The sequence below is a fragment of the Peromyscus californicus genome, unplaced genomic scaffold (assembly GCF_007827085.1).
Source record: "Peromyscus californicus insignis strain IS unplaced genomic scaffold, ASM782708v3 Scaffold_6__1_contigs__length_162567912, whole genome shotgun sequence".
In the NCBI taxonomy this organism is placed as follows: domain Eukaryota; kingdom Metazoa; phylum Chordata; class Mammalia; order Rodentia; family Cricetidae; genus Peromyscus; species Peromyscus californicus.
In genome coordinates, this window is record NW_026294584.1 from 71544944 (window position 1) to 71567339 (window position 22396).

The 22396-nt window shown below is 43.2% G+C and overlaps 1 protein-coding gene across 1 annotated transcript in view; it reads right to left on the reverse strand.

Annotated features, from left to right (window-relative positions):
- The window catches only part of Cpvl (carboxypeptidase vitellogenic like), a 170896-nt gene that overhangs the window by 19971 nt on the left and 128529 nt on the right, over positions 1–22396 (reverse strand). The window contains exon 12 of the mRNA XM_052721512.1: positions 7249–7431. Coding sequence (XP_052577472.1) covers positions 7249–7431 — 183 coding nt within the window. The remainder of the gene's footprint in view (positions 1–7248; positions 7432–22396) is intronic.

Below are 22396 nucleotides of genomic sequence, written 5' to 3' on the forward strand. Positions count from 1 at the left end.
AGGTAAGAAGCCAGGTCTCTTGGAATCCCATTTCAGCAATGATAAGAAATGAGGATAATGAGTGAGAAAGAGACCATGGTAGTTTTAATGAGACTGCCTCTCATGTGTCTGAGCAGCTGGTCCCCAGATGGTGGCACTATCTGAGGAGGTTTAGGTGGTGCAGGCTTGCTGGAGGAAGTATGTCAGTGGGGACAGGTTTTGACATTAAAAGCCTTGTACCATTTCCAGTTCACTCTCTCTGCTTCTTACTTCATTTGAGGATGTAAGTGAACTCTCAACTACCTGCTACCCACCATCATGCTGGCTAATGCAATTTCTTTTACTGTTCATTATAGAATAAAACTCGGGGACAAATATTAAAGATAAGATCTGAGAGAATCTCAAGTGACTGTGACACAAACTGCCATCCTTTGCTTCCTAGCTCAGCTCAAAAAGCCTGGGAAACCTTCTGGCCCAGCCTCTTCTTCCCCGGGGCCTCTCTTTCCCAAATACACCAGGGAACTCCATGATCCATTCTGACCAGTTGAATGTGAACCCCACCTCTCAAACCAACCCCTGATTCCACTGTACATTGGACCACAACATAGACAAAATTCCCCATAACAACTGGTTGTTGGCTTCCATGCCTCCCTGCCATAATGAACTCTTACCCTTCTGGAACCCTAGACCAAATTAACTCTTACTTCTATAAGCTACCTTAATTGTGGTGTTTTATCACAGCGATTGAAAAGTAACCAATACAGAAATGATGTAGCTTCTGGGATGTTGAGTTCTATGTTCCAGTTGTAAAATGCTACCTAGCTGAGATAACCCATCCTACGAGTCCTGAATATGTGTGGATTGATACTGATACTGAAAATGTAAAATACAATACCTATGAACAGCTGCAATCAGGTGAATTTGATTTATTAATTTTACAAAACTTATGTCAACAGAATTCTCACTCAGTAAAATCTAATAAAGAATGAAAATAGACAGGTAATCCAAGCTCTTATTTCAATGTTTACATGGAGAATAATTAGTGTCAATAAATATTTGCAGTAAAGATACAAAATGGAAATGATTAAATTATTTTCTTCAAGACATTTAGCTTAATGAAGTTTAAAATAGAAACATATTCCTCAAGCAGTTCATCAGTGTGGCTAGAATCTTGATAAAGTTTTATACATTTCTCAATGAGGAGTCAAAACATCCTTGTGGGGAAACAAAACCTTGGGGCCAGGCCTAGTGGTGTAGGCCTGTGATCCTCACCACCCAGGAAACTGAGGCAGGAGGATCACAAGTTTAAGGCCAGCCTCAGCAATGTAGTGAGACCCTGTCTCAAAATAAAAATGAAAAGGGGCCAAGGGTGTAGTTTAGAGGTATAGCACTTGCCTAGGGAATGTAAGGCCCAGCACTGAAACAAACGAAGACCAACAAAGCATCCCTTAGCTGGCGTGAAGATTCCATGATGTCAGCACAAAACAGCCTGCACATGGCCGAGGTGTGGAAACCAATGCACATCACCAACTTTCACATTTGGAAAAGGACCAGAGAGATCTCAAATGCTGCAGCAACTGGGTGGCCTTGACCTGGCCACATTTAAGAACAGCCAATGAAAAGGGACTAGAGCTCTGTGATCTAGAGATAACATTCGGAAGAGCCCAGGGTGACATCATCGTAGAGGCTGCTGTGATCTTGGTGAACCCCTATTCTGTGGATTATACATTATACATAGTGTATTTCCCTCCCTGCTCCCCTTCCTCCCTGTGTGTCTTTCTCCACCTTCATTTTGACTTCCAACTTCTTTCTTCCATGTGGAGATAGATAGATAGATAGATAGATAGATAGATAGATAGATAGATAGATAGACAGACAGATAGAATGTGCACAGACATGTATGTGTCAATGTAGCGAAAAATTGCAACACTTGCTGAAGGCCACTCTCCCATTCCACATTTTTTTTCTTATATTTATTTTCACTGTGTGCACAGGCATGCATACATGTATGTGCATGTTTGACTGCTGGAGCACACGAAAAGGTACCAGGACAGCTTCTGGGTGTCAGTTCTTGTCTTCTACCTTGTTGAGGTATCACCTCTCTTTGTGCTGCCCTACTGTGTACCCCAGGCTGGCTGGCCTGAGACTGTGCTGTCTGTCTCCCATCTCCCAGGAGGAGTGCCGTTATTCCAGATGTACACTCCCACATCTGACTTTGTGTGTGGGTTCCATGGTTTAAACTCATGTTGTCAGGATTGAGGGGCAAGTGCTTTTACCCACTGAGCCATCTCCCCAGGCTCCTACGTTTCTTACTAACTGTGGGACACCCTTGGACATTCATGAAAAATAGTTCACGTTTTCGTTAGAGGCCATATTAGAGACTATTTACTCCAGAGCCTGCATTTTCCAGACAAACTGAGACTCAGAAACTCTGTTGCCCCAAGCTGAATGACTAACTGGGCTGCTGTTTGCCATGCCCCAAACATCAAAGACTTGTCTTCTCTGAGCAGAACCCACAGTGGGACAGAGAAGCGCTCTCCCTGTCTTCTGAAGCCTTGCTGGAGGTGCAGTAGCACAGTTTCCTGGTAATATGGGACATGGAGAAGCTGGGGTGAGCCTTCTTCTCAGCCCCTGGCCCCACTAGGAGACCTGCCACCCCTTTAAGTGAGCATTTTGGGTACTCATGTGGAGACAAGTCTCCTTTGTTTTTGTTTTTTTTAATTAAGAGCCATGGTGTCCTGTAGAGACCGTGGTCTCTCCCTGGCAGACGCATGCACATACTGTCTTGTGTGTCTGAAGTCCATGGCTAGGGCCAGTTTTCTTCATCATCGGGTGCTTGGACTGTACTCCCAGAGCTGAGCCTCACAGAGAATACCTTTGTTCACCTAGGACCTCCTTACTCTCCTCCAGTCCCTCATCTCCATAACCACCAGGTAGTTCCAAGGCACCGAGGGGAGGGAGGTGTCCTCCCAGCATGCTCAAATTGCATATGCAGAATTCAGGTTCCCATCTGTGAGGCAACCCCTCTCTATAGATAACATAGGTGGGCCTCCTGATTCTTTTGTCTTTCCATGTTCTTGCCTTCACAGGAAGAATCAGATGGCTTAGAGTGATACTGGCTACAGGTTTCTGGCTGGTAGTTAATTCCTTTTTCTGCCTCTGTGATACACACTGCCCTGAGCATCCATCTGGCTTCCTAAGTTGGTAGTTTTGTGCAAGATGCAAGAAGGACATGTGTGTGCAGTCTCAGGTACTGGAGCAATTCACAAGGCTGATGGGGGGCATGCAGCGACAGGTGACTGGGGAGACCTGTGTGTGCTTCTGAGATTGCATCACTAAGAGGAGCATGGTGGGTGAAGAAGTTACCATCTATCTGCCCTTCACAGCTCACTGTGCATATTTGCCTCTGTGACCCAAATATTAATACCTAGCTTTCCCTTATGGGTTGGTTTTGAATGAAAAATACTTTCTTAGATCATGAATTTCACTGTTTATAATTTTCCATTTGCTGTATGCATTCTTTAAGCAATCCAGGTAATAGCAATAAAAGTAGAAACAGCAACATTTGTTGTGAGTCAGTAGTGCTATATGTGTATTAACATAGCTGAATCGTCTCAAAGGTTCCTGGCAGGAACCACAGAAGGGATGCCTGAGAAGCTGATAATCCAGGCACTAATTCCACTTCTGGAGATGATACTCTCTGGTCTTGCAGTTAGTAGCCATCTATCTGTGCCATGGAGCACATCTCTGGTGTCTCTTCTTATGAGGGCAAGACAGACATTAAAGAAAAGCACTACCTGATATATTCATTTGACCTTAATTATAACCTGTAGGTCCTATTTCCACAATGCAGTCACATGGTGTAGGGTTAGAGCAATTGAATGTGTGTGCTTGTGCATGTATGTACAGAAGTGTGGGACATGGTCTTCATTTCTGGGTTTTGGGGGGTGGTATTTTGGAGATCTTTTGGTGATTTTCTTTCTCTCTTTCTAGTGGTAGGAACCAAACCCAGGGTCTTAGCAGGGTGAACACCCAACACCTAAAGACAGTCTTAGAAGGAGAAAAAAGAGACAATGGCACATGACCATCCCGTTAAGAAATAGAGGCTGAGAATTTTATAAATATAACAACATGAACAACAAACTCCTCAAATTATAGTTTCTGCATGCTTAAGAAACCCAGGCAGGATGCATACCCAGTGTTCTAGTTAGCTTTCTGCTGGTGTGAGAAGGACCATGGCCGAAAGCAACATGGAGAGGAAAGGGTTCACTTCAGCTTACACTTCTTGGTAACTGTGGATCACTGCAGGAAGCCAGGACAGGAACTAACTCAAGGCAGGAACCTGGAGGCAGGAAGTGAGACGGAAGCCAGGGAGGAGTGCTGCTTGCTTCCCAGTTTCCTTTCTTATGCCCAGAGGTAGCACCACCACAGTGGGCCGGACACTCGCATTTCAATCATTAACCGAATAGATAGGTAGGTAGGAAGGTAGATAGAAAGATAGAAAGATAGATAGATAGATAGATAGATAGATAGATAGATAGATGGATGGATAGATAGAAAGAAATGTCCTACAGGCTTGTTTACAGGCCATTCTGATAGGGACAGTTTTTATCAAGTCAGAAAAAAATAAACCACTCAATGACAACAACAACAAGGACACCCATATTAATACCTTTTGGGTTCAAGCAGTAGAATTGCTGGAAAACAAGACAGAGATCATCTTGAAAGGCATTATGCAGAACAAAACACAAATCACCTTCAAAGTGGCATAAAAAAAAGCTAATATCTGACTCCTCATCACAAGGGTGCAGGACAGGACAGAAGTCACAGCCTTCAGGAGCTCGGGGAAAACAATTAAATTATTCCATTTCATGAGATATAGCTTTCAGTCTTTCTCAATCAAAGCCAGCCTCCTATTGCATGGGACAAGACCATCACAATCAATGAAAGCCTTCCATTGCATGGGATATGACCATCACAATCAATGAAAGCCTCCCATTGCATGGGATATGACCAGCCCAATCCATGGCAGCCTCCCATTGCATGGGACGTGGCCTTCCCAATCAAAGCTGAGAGAACAACACTTAAAGACAAAAATAGAGAACATGATGTCAACACACATTTCTAAAATAAGTGCTTAAGGGTTTTTGTGAGGGGACAAGAAATGCACGGAACATGATGGCAGCTGACAGGTTAAATGTGTAGTGAATTCTCAGTGAGTACTGGCTGGATCAAATGCTGTAAATAATGCCTGTTTAAACCAGATATAGAATTGCTTTTTAATAGCAAAAAACAGGAGCATAGGTAAAGCATAAAATATTATGAGGTTCTCACATTTGTCTGGAAAATAGTAAAATTCTAATTTATATTAGCATTAAGTAAGCCTAGCATCCATATTGTGCTGGTACTATTATAAAGCAATTTCAAAAGAATAATAGCTCACAGATCTATTGATGGAAACAAAATGACATAAAACTCTAAGGAGTTAAAACTAAAAGAAACAGAAATATAGACCCAAAGGGAACAAATAAAAACCATATAACAAGACAGTAGATCCTATAAAAAAAATCAGTAATTACTTTAAATGCAAATGTATGATTTCAAATTTAAAATATTGTTGGGATCCACAAAAAATAAAACACATTATACTGTGTAAGAGAAACATGTCTCAAATAGGATGCCGTAAAATGACAGGGAAATTCTGAAAAAAAAAAAAAAGGTATCCCACATGCACACTTTCAAAAGAAACTTCGTGTAGTTACACTACTATCAATCAAATTGACTTTAAGATGAGAAGCATTACTACAAACAAAGAAGACAGTTCACGGGAAAAGGAATATTTAGTGCCAGGAATGTGTAACAGAGATTCTATGGCTGTATGCAGTTAGCAGCACAACGTAAAAGGAAAAATAGAACAGTCTTCAATCACAGTGGGAGATTTTAAGAGATCTCTCTTGTCAGCTATGGGACACAGAAGGGTAGTTGGGGGAGAGAGACAGAGACATCACAGAAATCTATAGCTGATCAAATGCAGAGAACAACTGACTGTAGGGTGCCCATTGACAACAAAACCCCGACACCCAAAGCTCAGGGAACACTGTAGAAGAGGGCCTGGAAAGATTGGAAGAGCCAGAGGACCAGGACATCTGCTTCCGGATAGTGTCTGCTATAGAAGACAGAGAGTAACGCCCATGACATTAACAATATGGTCACCTAAACAAGACTCACACAATGACAACACTAGTTGACATTCCAACACAGATGGAGGACATCTCATAAGGCCCCAATCCTGGTGAAGAGCTATAGTCAATTAATGGCTGATAAGAGAGAGTGAATGAGTCTTCTCCAGGGATGAGCCCTCCATTAGGTTATCCACTCTCATGTGGTCAGTCTTAAATACATAAACATATAAGCAATGCTAAATGGACTCAGCAGGCTATATTTGTTTATACGTATGCATGTATGTGCATATATACCAATAATAATTAAAGAAGAAGCTGTAAATTTGAGAGGGAGTTTGGGGACACAGGGAGCATGTGGGAAGGGTGAGTGGAAGTGATGTAAATTCTCAAAATAATAAGTGTAAAAATGTTTTTCAAAAGACTTTGATTGACATAAAAAGCATTACAACTAGCAACTGAAGAATGAAATCGCTTTAAAAGTATACAGGGAATATTTGCCAAAAATAACCACTTCGAGGGCCAGAAAGTAAATTTCAAATGGTTGAAATTATAAAGATATGTGGGCTTTTAAACTACAAAGCTACAATAGAGTGTATTCCCTTTAGTTTATAATAAATACAAGAATGGAAGAGTCGAAATCATTAAAAATTAATCAATGCACTTTAAAATAATATACTGGCCAAAGGGGATAAAATACAATGGAAATTATGAATGCCTCAGCTCAATAAAACTGTAATGAATTTTTGTGTACACTTAAGACCAAGCTTAACACAGATATAACATCCGTTGAGCGCACGTATAAAGTGAAGGCAAAAGCTTTGTATTCTAGGCCTCCATTTTAAAGAATTTAAAAAGACAGCAGCCGGGCGGTGGTGGCGCACGCCTTTAATCTCAGCACTCGGGAGGCAGAGCCAGGCGGATCTCTGTGAGTTCGAGGCCAGCCTGGGCTACCAAGCGAGTCCCAGGAAAGGCGCAAAGCTACACAGAGAAACCCTGTCTCGAAAAACCAAAAAAAAAAATAAAAAAATAAAAAAAATAAAAAGACAGCAAATAATTCACTCCCACAACCTGCTCCCCAACTGCATACCTGGTGGAATTTATCCACGCTTCGCACATAACCAGCCACGTCATTATCAGATTTGAAGATCTTCCAAACCACTTTTTTGGCCTTTTTGTATTTCTGTGATCCATTCCAATCCATGGCCAGCAAGGAGCGCTCTGTCAGGGCTGCTGCCACGATGATGTCTAGTTGGCCATTGTAGAGCAGAACCTGAAATGAAGTCCAGCCCTCAGCAAGTATGGAATTCAGAGGGAAAAAACAAGGAGCAAACTCAGGAACAGAGGGTGAACATGAGTCAGACTTGGGAACCTGAGCTTTGGAGCCAGTGTCCCAAGAGGCTAGCCTCACAGATCTGAGGCTCACTTCCGTCCAGGTCACCACACACACCAACAACCTGAAAGAAACTCTGGTCCTGTCTTAGCCAATGCATCCTTCCAAACTTAATTCATCATAGTCAACAGACAACTGTGTCCCAAAAGATAAGCAAAGAGCCTTTTCTGGACTCTGTACAATGTTGATTTCTTCAGTCTCCAATTTGACCGGAATGGAGCCCTTCGGTTGAGTCCTCAAATTGAATTTCACTGTGGATGCTCTTTCTGCCTTCATAATGCAGCCTTCTTAAAAGGTTTAAGCAAATGTCAAAGCCCAGTGTGTGTGTGTGTGTGTGTGTGTGTGTGTGTGTGTGTGTGTGTGTGTGTGTGTGTGTGTGTGTTCATGTAGGCTTGGACAACTCACTTGGCTGTCTAGAGGGAAGTTATATTTTAATGGAACCAAGGAATGCTCTACTTGGAATTTTACATTGCTTGGGCCTCCTATGTCATTGGTAGCAACTACAGCTTCTTCAAATAGAAAGACAGACAGAAGTTCTCAAATCCGTTGACCCCGGGACATTACCAAGACTTCTTTGCTTTACTGTGATGGCCGCTCATCCACAGTGAGGGGAGCCCTTCCATTCCAGAACACACCTTTTCCTCCCATATGAATGGATACCATAAAGAATGCTGGGGTGGCTTTCCTTCTCTCCACACAATTCAATAGTTTACATGTCAAGGGTTCAGAGGTATGGATACTTTCTGTTCCCAGTAACCCTATTTTGTCAAATTCACTCTAGAAAAAAAAATTCATTTAACTATGCTCCTTGAGTCTGATTATAACCAAGACCTTAACAAAACCCAACATCTTGTAACTGGTGCAGAGCTAAATGCGCAGTGGTACAGGAATTCTATGGGATGGTGTAAATCATGTAAGTATTTGGTTGAGCCATGAAGTAAGGTGGGATATGCTTATCATGGAACTGAAGTGTGAAAGCTGAAAGTCAAACAGAAGCCAGATTACAATTCCCTTACTCAACGTACATACAAACACACATATATGGAATGAAAAGTTTGGAAAATAATGTGGTTCATTAATTTCCACGGTGGAGACCTGAGCGACTCCCTCCTTTGTTTGACAATCTCCTGACATTGTTCACATGGTACTAACAAGGTCCTGATGATCATAAAGCATTGCCACTTTGCCCGATCGAGAGGTTTTCCTAGGCTCTGTACAGCTTTGACCTACTCCCAGGCTCTGCCTTGGCCTGAGTGGAGACCTTTGGTTCAGGTCCTCAAATTGGATATCAAGTGTTTGCTGCATATGTTTCCAGCTCTGCATGGCACAGCTTCCTAAAAGGCTTAAATGTAATTAAAAAGCCCAGGACTTTGACACACTCCCAACCCTCAAACAGAGATGGGATAGGATTCTGGCTAAGATGAAAGAGTCCTGGACCTCCACCACAGCAACACTCAGTCTTTCATGTTGCTCAGCTGCCACCGCCACCCCTTCTCCTACACAGGAACCCACAGGAAAAAGTCCTTGATAGATTTAAGGCCATTTGTAAAGATCTGACTCAACTGAGCAATAAAATATTTGCATTGTTTATACAAAACACTGCCTCAAAGGCTTCTAGTACTTATGGTCTGTGCAAAGCCTTGTACAGCTGTTTCAGCCAAAAGTATGGAAACAATTACATGTGATGGGTACCAGTGAACAAGGCTCAAATGCTTCACTATTCTAGGAAGGCCTCATTAGGGCTGATTAACAAAGATAATCACATTCAAAGTAATTCTCCTCCCAGAGTTCAATGAAAAGATGCTGATTAATTAGCAATTCGTCAGGTTGTCTGCTCATCTGGGCTGTCCATGGCCATGCTATGAGCTAGCATCTTCTCCCAGATGGGTCCCTGGAAGCGACCTTTTTATCATCACTGTACCTTAGAAGCCAACGTAAGGTTGTTCCCTTGTTTCTCTTTTCAATCTTAGGGGACAATAACAAAAGTCATAGCTTACAGGGGCTTGTCTGCACAGAATTGCAGCATGCGTTTGCTGATCTGAACTGAGACACAGCCCACCCCTGAGCTGCTTTCCTTACCATTCCAAACTCTTCACAAACGAGAACACCAACACTCTGGGACAAGGTAGTGAGGACCAACATGCACAATTTTGTGTGTGAAGTGATGCAGAAGACTCACTGTGGGGGCCAATGAATAGCCTTCCTTTTCAAAGCAAGGAACACACTTTAAAATTCCTAAAAGGCACAGAAATCAAATGCAGCAAAAGAGAAATTAAATAAACGGTTGTGACCATCATGGCTGCCAACTTGGCTTTTTGCTAAAGCCTACTTCCACATGCATCTATGAGGATGTTTCTAGAGGCAACCAGCATGTAGGTTAGTGAACTGAGTCAGGAAACATTTGCCCTGAACGTGAATGGTACCCGCCAACAGGAATAACAAAAAGTCAGGAATAACGGAAGCCTGTGAGCCGCATGCTCCATCTTCTTCAGCAGACGCTGTATGTTACTGCCATTTCTCAAAGGTTTTCCAGATTCTCCAGGTTTTCAACACACATTCACACCAGTCACACCCTGGAGTTAAGGTGGGTGGCTTCTTGGTCTTTATCAGGCAACCTCTAGACTGAATGAATGGGCGAAAATGCCCCAGATGCAGCACCCATGAGCTGAGAACGCAGGTATGTGTAGTCTGGAAGCCATGAGCATGTACCATTTACTCACATCTAGAGAGACACGGAGATCTCAGGGCCATGCCTGAACCCACACTCCTGCAGACAATGCAAGATGTACACATGTACACATCCTCCGGCTTTTCCCAGATAGGTAGGCAGGGCTCTAACTCCTAGACTGAGGAGTTTCCCAGGACCAGGCTTGTCAGTGGTAAAGCAGGAGAGTCATGCAAACTTAGATGAAAAAATGCTTATTGTATAAAAAAAAAATCAATCAAAAATTGCACTCTACTTGTTTATACTCTATAATTGCTGTGTTTTTAAAAACACATGCATGCTTTCAACTTGTGACAAGAATGAGGAAATGTGCTGTCAGTTTCAAGGCAGCCAAAGGACGCTCAACGTGTTTCATAGCTTGATTGGTGTTGAGTGTTTTAGGTCACATGGTTACAGTGCTGTCATAATAAAAAAACTGTATCATAGACGGGGACAAAGCAGGTGCCTCGGTTTAACAAAGGATATGACTAAGGAAAGCACTTGCAAACCTCCAATATGACCAGTCCCATTTCTCACAGCAACTAGATGAAACAGCTTCATTTGGGGTCTTAGACAATCTTAAAACCGCATTCCCAAACTGAAGTGTTTATGAGCAAGGGATCAGGAGATCAGGATGACAATCGCCTTTTCATCTTTGACAAAAAGCAGAGAGGGTGGGCCAGTGAGGTGACTCAATTGGTAAAGTGACTTGCCACCCGGTTTGACTTTAACCCTCGGAACCCACATGTGAAAGAAGAGAACTGACTTCATTTTAGAGCTCTCATTACAGCTACGTGTGTCCTGTGGCACAATCATCCATGCATACACAGATACACACATGTACCAACACATGAGTAAGTGGAAAAACAACACACGAATAAGTGGAAAAACTTTGCACAGGCAAAGTGTTTTAGTCTGTATTCCGAAGTGCACTCCTCTACACGTGGCTTTATTCTTGCCCACCTTCCTGAGGCAGGGCTAGGTATGTGGCCACTGTGTTGTGAAGGAAGTCAGGAGTGTAGGAGGTACTGAGTGACTCCTGGATCCCAGACTTTCAAATTCCTACCTACAGCTCCTTCAGAAAGCAGCCTGGACCCTACAAAACAGAAAAGTCCTGATTCCCATGGCTAAGTGGTCAGTGTCACCCGAAGCCCCTAGAAACTGCAGGTGGGCAAGTGTGAAATTCAGTTCTTGTCTCCAGAAGCAACCTTGGGCAGTTTGTCTATCTCTGCTGAGGTGTATCCCTCAGTCACTTCTCTCTTTGTATGGACAAGAATGCATGGGAGGGGGCATCATTCACAGATGGTGACAGAGTCTAATTCCTGCCATAGGGGTGGCCTTTTTTATTATTATTATAGTTTTGCTTTTCATATATATTTATTGTAGAAATCCCAGGTTTCATATGGCATTTCTGTACAAGTATATAGTGTGCTCTGTTCAAATTTACCCTCACATCACTCTCTTGTCCATCTCTCCCCTTCTGACTTTCATGCTGTGTGTGTGTGTGTGTGTGTGTGTGTGTAAACTTACAATCTACATATGAAAGAAAACATCTGATATTTATTTTTCTGAGCACAATTTCTTATAACGTGATCTTGCATTCAATCCATCTTTCTGCAAATGCCAAAATTTTTGTTCTCCTTTATGGCTTAATAAAATTCCATTGTGTATGCATTCTATTCCACTTTTGTTTTATCTGCACATGTGTTGGTGGACATCTAGGCAGAGCCCATAACTTCACTGCTGTGGACACAGTGCTGCAATAAACGTAGATGGACAAGCACCTCTGTGACATGCTCACTTTGGAGTCCTCTGGCTATGTACCCAGGTGTGGAATAGCTGGGCCATATGAGAGTTCTATTCTTAGTTTTCTTGGGGACCTCAACAATGGTGTCCATAATGGGTGTGCAGCTGACACTCCCAAGAACAACATATAAGATTCCATTGACACCACCACCCAGTCCTTGCACACCAGCGTTTGTTCTCAGTTTTCTGTTTTACCAGAACCATTCTGACTGGGGAAAGATGGAATCTCCACATAGTTCGTTTGGTTTGGGTTTTGGTTTTCTCTGTGTGTGTGTATGTGTGTGTGTGTGCGTGTGCATGTTTATGAATGTTTGTGTTCAGGTGCACACATGCATGTGGGGGACAGAAGACAATTCTGAGTGTTGGTCTTTGGCCACTGTCCACCTTTTTTTGTTTTTGTTGGTGTGTTATTAAAGCCTCTCACTGGCCAAGTAGCAAGGTTAGCTAGCCAGCAGGTCCCAAGAATCTTCCTGTCTCTACATCCCCAGTGCCGGGACTGCAAATGTCTACCTTTCCATGTGTTTTGGTTTATGTTGCCCTGAGGACTATAGATACTGAACATTTTCATAGACTTATTGGACATGTGTACTGCTGTTGGGCATTGTCTGTTCTATTCTTTTGATGGTACATTGATTGGATTCTTTTTTCTGTTTCATTTTGGAATTCTTTATGTGATATAAATATTAATCCTCTGTCAGATGTATGGCTGACAATGATTGTCTCTCATTTTGTAGGCTGTCTCTTCATTTTAATGGTTTCCTTCGACCTGAAGAAGCTTTTCAATTTCATATATCCCACTGGTCAATTGTTGTTATTATTTCCTGTCCTTAGACTACTAGAAAGTCCTTACCTCTGCCTACACCCTGAAGGTGTCTATGGCCTTCCTGGGTCTGCTGTGGGATGCCATGAGCTGCTTGAGGAAGGGGTTCTCCATGCACTTGCTGTAGCTACCCCACTCCATACTCCCACAGAATGTATTGATGCTTGGAGGGCAGAGATTCCACTCCACAAAGGTTTTATGTCATGCTATGTGGAATCATGTGCTGTTTTGTCTCACCAGGTCCACTCTGTTTTCTCTTGGTTACTACTTTTGGTACCCAGTACTCATTGGAAACAGCTCCTCAGAGACTGTCACTCCTGGTTTCCTGCTTCTGCAGGAAGAACAGGTATGTGAATTAGGATAAGGGACTCAAAGCTCTTCCCCTACAATTTGGCTGGTGGGCAAAGGGACACAGGGGACCCAAACAGTATACAAACTCCCTCTCCTATGTAAGTGTCCAAAACCTCTTCTTGGACTTCCACGTGAGATTCAGACACAGATCTGCGGCAGGAGGACATGCAGCCAGGGTAAGTCTGCACTCACATACCCCAACTCTTGAGAGGGTAGTCAGTCTTCCAATACTTGTTTTATGCACATTGGTCATAACACCTCAGGTTTTCTTGAAAGAGCCATAAATTATTAAATTATTGCTCTAAAAGCACTTAAAAGCCTGGAATTCAAGATCACAAGGAATTTCCCAACATTAAATGCCATGCAAGTGTGGTCAATGGTACTACTTAACAACAACAACAACAACCACAAAAAGTCTTGAATAATACTACAACCCACTGTTGTTCTGTTGTGGGAAGCATGCTAAGCATCTTACAAAATGCCCAGAAGGCAGATGTTAGGGACTCCATTTTCAATGCAAGGTGGCAGAGATACAGAGAAGCATGCTAGCAGACCCATGGTTGTGTGGGGTGCAGAGAACAAAGTTCAGGTTGGACTAAAGCCCAAACCGTGTTTCTAATAACCCTCTTCCACAGTGTGTCGCTGTCAAAGGTCACTGTTTGCAGAGACCAAGTGACACTCAAGGTAAACATAAGCCTTTAGACTAAAGAATGCCTACTTAGAGTTAACACCACAGACTCTGCCCAGGTTTGCACGCCAGCTCTAAACAAAATAGCAGATTTACATCAACTAAGCTGCTAGATCCATCCACCAACATCTCCTCACCCATAAAATGGGGATAAAAAGCATATAAGAATTGACAGAACCGTGTGATATATGCACACAGTGCTCACAGCATCCTAGGCGTGGAAAAACAATCAACATTTCCAGTAATAATCTTATCACAGCCACCTTTAAGGCAAAATTCACAACAGCTTGGTATTTTCCAAATGAAATGTGTGACTAAGGCCACAAGAATTAGAATCTGACACAGCTGTGCTGGACCACAATCTGACAGCCAACAGCAGAGGCTTGTAAAGGCCCATGAAACGTGCAGACAGAAGTCATGAACCCCAGCCCTGGCCTCCCCAACCAGGCCTGTGCTCCCTGAGTGAACTTTGATATGTCACTAACTCATTGTGAGCCCTAAATTCTCCTGGAAGAGTAGAATCTCAATAGCTCAGAGTTTGGGGAGGGTCAAGTCATATATGAAAATGTCCTGTGATCTAAAGAGCAGGGGTCTACCAATGTCATTGCTGCTCTTCATCAAGTCCAAAGGCAAACTTAAAATATGCATTTCTATTGCAGTACAAAGGTCCCTATTGGCTGCCTGAAACCCGCATTCTTCAGCATTATTCATGGTGGATGTCCACCATATTACAGCCTACCAGGAGGCAGAGGACACATACCTTCAGAGACCCATCCCAGTGACTTACTTCTGCCAGCCAGGCCCCACTTCCTAAAGGCTCCACAGTCCCCCAAATTAGTGCCACCAGCTGTGGAGTGAGAGACATGAATGTGCCAGGGACATTTCAGATTGAAACCATAATATACCCCGCCAAACTCTAATCCACAATGCCATACAGTCAGAAGAAGAAGACTTTGGGTGTGACAGGTCATGAAGGTGGGCCCCTTAGCAATAGAAGGGAACCTGGAGAGATTTTTTTTTTTTAACATGTGATGATACCAGAAATCAGAAGGTTACACTTCTAAAAGGACCTTGGCTGCAGCCAACCACTCTGGCACTTGATCTCAGACTTGCAGCCTCCAAAACAGTAAAGCAAAGCCCTATTGTTTTCAAATCTCCCAATCTATCAAATATGTAACAGGAGTCCAAACTACAACAGTGGAACCTGGCCAAGCTGCACTCTCACTTCCCCTTAGCCATGGTGAGCTGACACTGGGCGGCGGCTTCCCACCCACCTGGCTCTAGCCTTCCCTAGTGTCCTCACACATAGAAGTTAGGGCACGTGTCTCTTATAGTCAAAATTAGCACTGTTATTGTCATTTTATTTTTAGGAACAGAAAAAACTTATTTTCTTGTACCCATGTCTCTGTCTGGGATAAAAAAAAAAACAAAACCCTCAATAGTTCTCATTCCAACACTGCTTCTTTATTTCCCCCCTGTTCCTGGACCTGTGGGCAGCTGAGTGTCACTTCCATCTGGCTGGAAGGAAAGTGGCCTTTTGTCTAAGCTGGCACTGACAACGTTCTCACTTAGCTAGGTGATGTAATGTTTATGGTTTGATTGCTCAGTCATCCCATGTTTGTCTAACAGACAAATATTTATACGGGTAGCTGAGGGGCCAAGCACCTGGGAACAGATCTGAAAAGGGGTGACCCTGACGCAGCTGACTTTTCCAAACTTTGCAAAACAGTGAACAATCAGGAGAGGAAAGCACACTTGCTCTTTCATTTTTGATGTTTTCCTCAGAAGAGGGGCCAACAGAAGTCAGCTTCACCCTGGCCTTTCTGAAATGCTAGTCATGTTAACAACTCAAACCATAAACATGGCAGATTCTCAAAGTACATTAATCAGCAATTCACCCGGGGAGTAACTCTCTAAGCAGGAAAGCTCTCTTCATCTCTAAGGAGCAGAGTCAGATGATGGTATAAGATGGCCTCAGTCTCACGGTCATAACCAGATACCTCCAGAAGCACCCTACAGTTCTCAGGTCCATCCAGAGAGGCTCTATGCTCTCTCAACCTAGACTTCGCCTCAAATAAATTAGGGATGCCACAAGACAACTGAAGTAAAAAGGAGACGTGTGCTTTAAACCTAGCTTCCATAACTTAGAAGGGGCTTGAGACAGAATTGTGTATGAAGGTTCATGCTGGTGTATTTTCACTGCCACCAATGTAAAAGGGTAAGGTAGAAAACAAAGGGCATGTGGCCCACTTACTGACCTAAACTTTACCTGTTTGATTTGTAAGTGTGCAAAGGCAAAGCAAAACACATACCTCGTCCACAGACAGCACAAGGCTTCTTCTCTCCCTATGTTCCAGTCGTGCGTCCCCTCACTAGGAAAATTACAGAAATGCTGCTGGGGGCAGCTTGGGCCTCTTGGTACAATGGAAAAGCAAACTGGGATTTTGTGTGAAGGGTAGAATTTTGTTGTTGCATTTTTCGGTGAAAGATTTATGCCTGCATTTTGGCCCACTCACAATACATCATAATGCCTTGCAGACAAACTTATGCTCTTTCCCCAATGATCTAGTGACCTTAATCTCTAACATTTTGTGGTTTCCTGTTTGGGGAAATGATTGAACAGAAGCCTGAGCTGTTCCAGGCTACACAGCATTCCCAGTGGGCCTCTATCTGTCTTACTTTTGAATGTTCTCCTGTTCAGTAATCAAAAAAAAAATTTTTTTTTAAAGAAACTTTCCCTACAGATGGTAAATCATCAAAAGCCCTGCAATGAAGCCTTCCACGCTTCCTTTTTTGGCTGCTTTCTTTATCATTCTTCTACTGCAGTCTCCAAGGTTCTGGGAGCTCTTTCTGCTTGAAGCAATTAGCAGGACCCACTGGTGCCTTGCCTCTGAACAGAGAGAATTAATTGCACTAATATCCAGCTCAACAAAGGATAATTCCCAAAGGCTTCCCAAACACTTAAAAGCAAAAGAAAAACTTGAATTCAACGAAGGAGTAAGACATTTAGGAACTGTTCTGACTAGAGGCAAAGCTATCGCCCTTCCATGGACAAAGATCTGGTTCCCGTGGTCATGCTTCACAATCTCGGCCCTTCTCCTTTCTCAGTTTTGCAGGGACTCTGGAGTACATTACACGGGAAGCCTGAGTCCCCAGGATTACTTGGAAAGGACTAAGGCAGAAAAATAGTGTATCTGTTGAGTCAAACAGTAGTCGAAACTACAACCAGGTCACTCCTACAATGAGAGATTTGCTTCCAAGTGTAGGCAAAGGGAAGACCAGGAGGCAGGGAAGTGAGCTAGGAACAACTATCACGTGTGCCTGCCAGTCCGCCATTGACTGGTTTGGTCAAGAAGGATGGAGAACAGTGAAAGTAGGGCAACAGACTTGAGTGAACGTCCAGCACTTGCACAAACAGGGCCTTTCAGCCAAAAAATGATTGCTTCTGCTCACAACGTCACGCTAAATAACTGAGCTGCTTGTAGAAGGGAGCACGAAGCAAAGCCAACTTGAAAAGCATCCAGAAAGCCAGTGTTCCCACACAGGGGTCTTACAGAAAACACCAACTACCTTGGAACAACACAATGCAAAAGACATCCCGTAACGACCCAGATTAATGTTCTGCTAAGTTTGAACGTGCAAGTCCTAGTGATCCTCTCTAGGGATCAATCTCTTTCCTTCTTGATCACTTCTCAAGAATGTTCACTAACTGTTACCAAAAAATGCATTTGAATGAGCTGGACACACCCCAGGAGCAAGCCTCCCCACTCTCCCACACAAATCCTCCCAGAAGAGAGTGTCTTCCTACCAAAGGGAAACCTCAAGGTCATGTTCAAGGGACAACCTCAAAGGCTACAATAGGCTTGTCAATATCATTAGCTTTCTGAAAAGGGGGCAGGGAGCCAATTCCTTTCCACATTATTAGATGTATTTAATTAATGTGTATACATTTGCACACAAACTAACCAACAAGAAACAACCCTGCAAAGAAAAAAAATGCTCAAATTTCTAGGTAGTTAAATCTAGTACCAATCTGTGCTGTTAATAGGCTGGTTAGTGAGTGCTTAAAGTGTGGCCAGTCCAAACTCTTTAAGTTCAACATACACACAGAACTTTGAATTTTTTGTACAAAGTAACCAATGCAAAATACCTCAATGGTTTCTTAATATTTACTGCAACTGATATAATAACATTTATATATATATATATACATATATTATATATACATAATTATATGCAACATTTTATAGGGTCAGTATATTATCAAAATTGATTTCATTGCCACTCATATTTTTAATGTACCTCCTAGAAAATTTTAATGTGTGTGGCTTGCATTCTATTTCAGTTATAAGGCTCTGGTATGCTTTGTGTTGAGTTTGTGCTGGAAAGAACTGATTCCTCTGCTGTTGCGGCCCAACGACCCAAGAAGCGTCAAGATCAGCCAATCCTGGCTGTGGTCTGCAGTGTCATCAAGCTAGATTAAGGCAACAGGAGACGTGACACTTTAGGGGCACAGCAGATACTCCCAATCGTGTCTGCCAACACAGAATGCATGTGCACACACACACCGCACACTATTGACTCCCCCATTCCCTATCATTACCACTGTTCTCAGATTCCAAAGCAATAGAATTGCTAGAGATGGAGAGGCTTCCCCGGAATGGCAAGAGAAGCCAACCCGGAAGCAGTACCACAGGGCAGGTTTGGGAAGGAAGGCCCATTTCCCATCCGGAGTTGCTCCAGGTGCCAGAGGACTGCAGCATAGCTTTGCTGTGGGAGACATTAATAGGAACACTGAAGCTCTCAAATGTAGCAGGAAGAGTGCCCGGGTGGGGGGTGGGGGGCGCAGCACGCAGTGTTCCGAGAGCGGAGCACTCATGGGTTGCAGACCACCATGGACTCTGGCTGGCCCATTCTCTTCTCCCGTAACACACTTGCCTTTCAGTTTGAGAGGCGTCTAGTTCTCCATGAATAGAGATTACTTTGTCCTTCTCTTACAAGGGGACTGGGTGTGGAGAGCAAGCAGGCATTCCTCCAATGAGCCAGGGGAGCCGCTTCCAGGAGTCCGATTCCTATCTGTAGAGAGGAGCCCGTAGAGCCCACCCAGGAGGGCAGCAAAGTGAAGGGAGCCATGCTAACTTCACAAAAGAAATCAAGTAGCTCACTTTTCCTTATCACGGAGAAAGTTTTTATCTCCACCGGAAAACCTGGTGTCAGTCAGATACAAGTCTCAATGGCTCTATTCATCAAGGCCACTCCATTAGCTTGCAATTAGGTTTGGGATGGCTTACTTTCTTCTGGAAGTGCAGCTCCCTCATTTGGAGAATAAAGCAGCCCTCTCCTCATTCTTTCTAGAAAATGTCAAACAGGCTAAAAAGATGGCACAAATCACTGTAACAAATACAGAGGCTGGCCGGAGGCCGTGGAGACAAATGGAGCAACAGTGTGATAAGAGCCCATTGGGGTATGGAGCAGAAAAATCAGGCCGGGAAGGTCAGGGCACGTCCCCAGAGTTCAGCTTTCACTCAGTCATATGTCACATAAGAAGCCTGCCCTGGGTTTCCTTGGCTGTCCCCCTATGACAAGGCTTGTTTACAGTAACAATAGCAACCATATTTAGTAACAGATGGTCCCCCAGCAAGGGTGAGGTTGAAAAACTCCCACAGTATAGGCTGGGCAAATCCTTCAATAAAAATCTTCTAGAAATAGTCCTACAGGGTGCTGTTGTGGCTTCTTCCTTGGGCACTGGGAAGTATGGGAATCCTGTTTTCTCTCTTCATCTACAGGCCAGAGCCAGCTGCCACTGAATTAGGCTATAGATTCTCAGAAGAATGGGAAATAGCCATGGAAGGAGCATTGGGCTGAGAGTCAGACTAGGTAGAAAATAGTTTGAAGGATGTAGAGGTGGTAGTGATGATGATGATGATGATGACGGTGATGACCAGAGAATGCAACGAACCACAAGCACTAGTTTTGCATCCTGACTCTAGACTGTCTGACGAGTGATACAGACCATAGCATCACCCCAGGCCCAATCTAAACATTAAATACGAGTAAAGTTTATTGCTTACGTTTTTAAAAAATGATGTGTTGCTGCATCCTCCCCCATTCCAGGGGGTGGTATTAGACACTGTTTTGAAATCTACTGAATCCAGTGTGGTCCAGTCATTCAACAGCTGCATCATCTTTTTGCATAGGCTCTGACCACTCCTACATCATCTTTGCAAAGTCGACTGACAGAATTGCCTGGTTTTAGCAGCTGCCTTTCCAGTAACTGGATTTAAAAGACTAACTCTTAGTTTACTGGTTGCCATTTCTCCAGCTCCACCTAACAAATGTCACTGCTATAATGGATAAATGTCCATTATCTTTCTTTCCAAACTACCCTCCCTCTGCCACATTTGGATGGTTGCAGATTAAATCCTACTTTTCTTGTTGCCCTAAACGACAACATACTTTTTAATGTTTCTAACATGAAGTGTGTTCAAATAACAAAGTAAATCCCTGACAAAATGACAGTGCTTGCAAGCAAAGCAACTTAACAAAATAATTCACAGGTAGATGCCCTGTAGAATAGAGATAAGAGGGGGAATGCACACTGGCCTGCATTTTAAACATTTCCTGCAACTTAAATTTAGAGAATGAACATGCAAAGATGCTACCTACAATCAGGTGAAAACAAATTCTATTTCATAATTTGTGGACATTCTCTTCCTTTTATTTATTGAAATGTTTAATGATTAAAAAAATCAGACAGACAAACAAACAACCCAGCTGCAGTGCCTGGAGACACGCCTCACACAGGTAATTCATTCCGTTCTTTCCTTGGATTGTGACCGACACAGGTAGACTGACTTCCCAAGGGGTCAGCAAGAAGAAGTGTCTGTGCCCACACTATTTTTATGTGACTCTAAGGGACAACTGATTGTCTGTAGTAGGCTAGGCTACAATGACAAGAAAATGAATGACCCCGGATGAGCATCCTTCTCCTCCATTACTGTTCACCGATAATCACCTTCTCCTCCCTGTGGTGTCTCAGGGAACAATACTGTCACTGCCTTCATTGTCTTCAAAGAGCATGGAAGAAGGGGGTCCCATTAAGTTTAAGGTCAACGAAGTCTGCTTTTCCCCTGTGGCTCAAGGGACGCTTGGATCCAACCAACAATTGAAGAACTGGACTCATTCAAATGTGAGCGTTTCTCTTGGCACGCTGTCATTTACCAGACCCAGACTTCTGGCCCCCAGTATCATTAACATGTCACTAGAAGATGTTCTTAAGGAAATACAATTAAAATGGGTGCTAAAACAAGCTAAACTAGAAAGATTTACCCTTTCAACTTCTCAGTCACATTCATTAATCAGGGCCTCCTCAGGCCTAAGGGAAGCTCTTTCGATAGCCTCAAGAACCAAATCAAACACCAGTGACCCGAGTGTTAAGGTCTCAGTCTGGTGGCAAAACTGAGAAACATTAAGACCCTGAATTCTGAAGATGCAATTAGGGGACATTTAATGAGCTGTAGAATGATAAGTGACAGGGAAATGTAACTTTATATTTACAATTTCCTGGCTAGATGAACTTTTAAACACAGTACATTAAGCCCTATCCTGGGGCCACTTAGCTTTTAAAAGCCCAAGCGTGTGTTGGCCAGAACAGCCACTTAGGGAAGATGCCTTCCCAACCTGTAGCACACTGCTGGCTTACTTGGAAGACAAGTGGACTCTGATTCAAGGGCAGTGGGAAGGGTTGGGCCTCACTGGCTCCTTTGTAGCAAGCTGTTGCTCCTACCTGTGGAAATGCTGACTTCACACAGAAAAGCTAACACGGTCCTGACTGCCTTTGGATGTGCAGCCCATGCACTTTTTAGGAAGAAGAGAACTACAACATTTTCATAACTTTTCTGGAAAATGAGCACAATGAAATGTCCTTTCCAAAAAGAACCAAGGGACCAGGGGACCTCTCCAAAGAGCTGAAGTTTCAAAGCTAGCAGCTCCATGGGATGAATACTGGCTATGCTTCTGAGAGTCTAGGGATGTGCCATCTGCTGAGGACCAATGCTACTATTTTAAAATCAGGATAGAGTCTATCTAAGCGAGAATATTTACATTTGACTTGTTTGGAAATGCTGTTAACATGAGGAAGGAGGCTCACATATACAATATAGTCAATGGTAATTAAGGTGGCAAATGATTTGTACTCATGATTGTGAAGACCGTTTACTGTATACATGGACCTCCTTTCTTTCTGTAACTCCCCCTTTATTTCCTTCCTTCATTCTTTAAAAACTTACTGCATGCCACTATATGCTTAACTACATCAGCGCCTTTCATGGGGAGGGCCATGGCTGGATGATTTTGAAGTTCCCCTGGTGCCCCTGATGTAAAGGGAGTCATAAGAATCACAGCTGCTGTGGAAGGAGAGCTTCAGGACAACAGGAAAGGAAGATTAAAGGAAGCAAAGTGTATTAGTGACATCTGC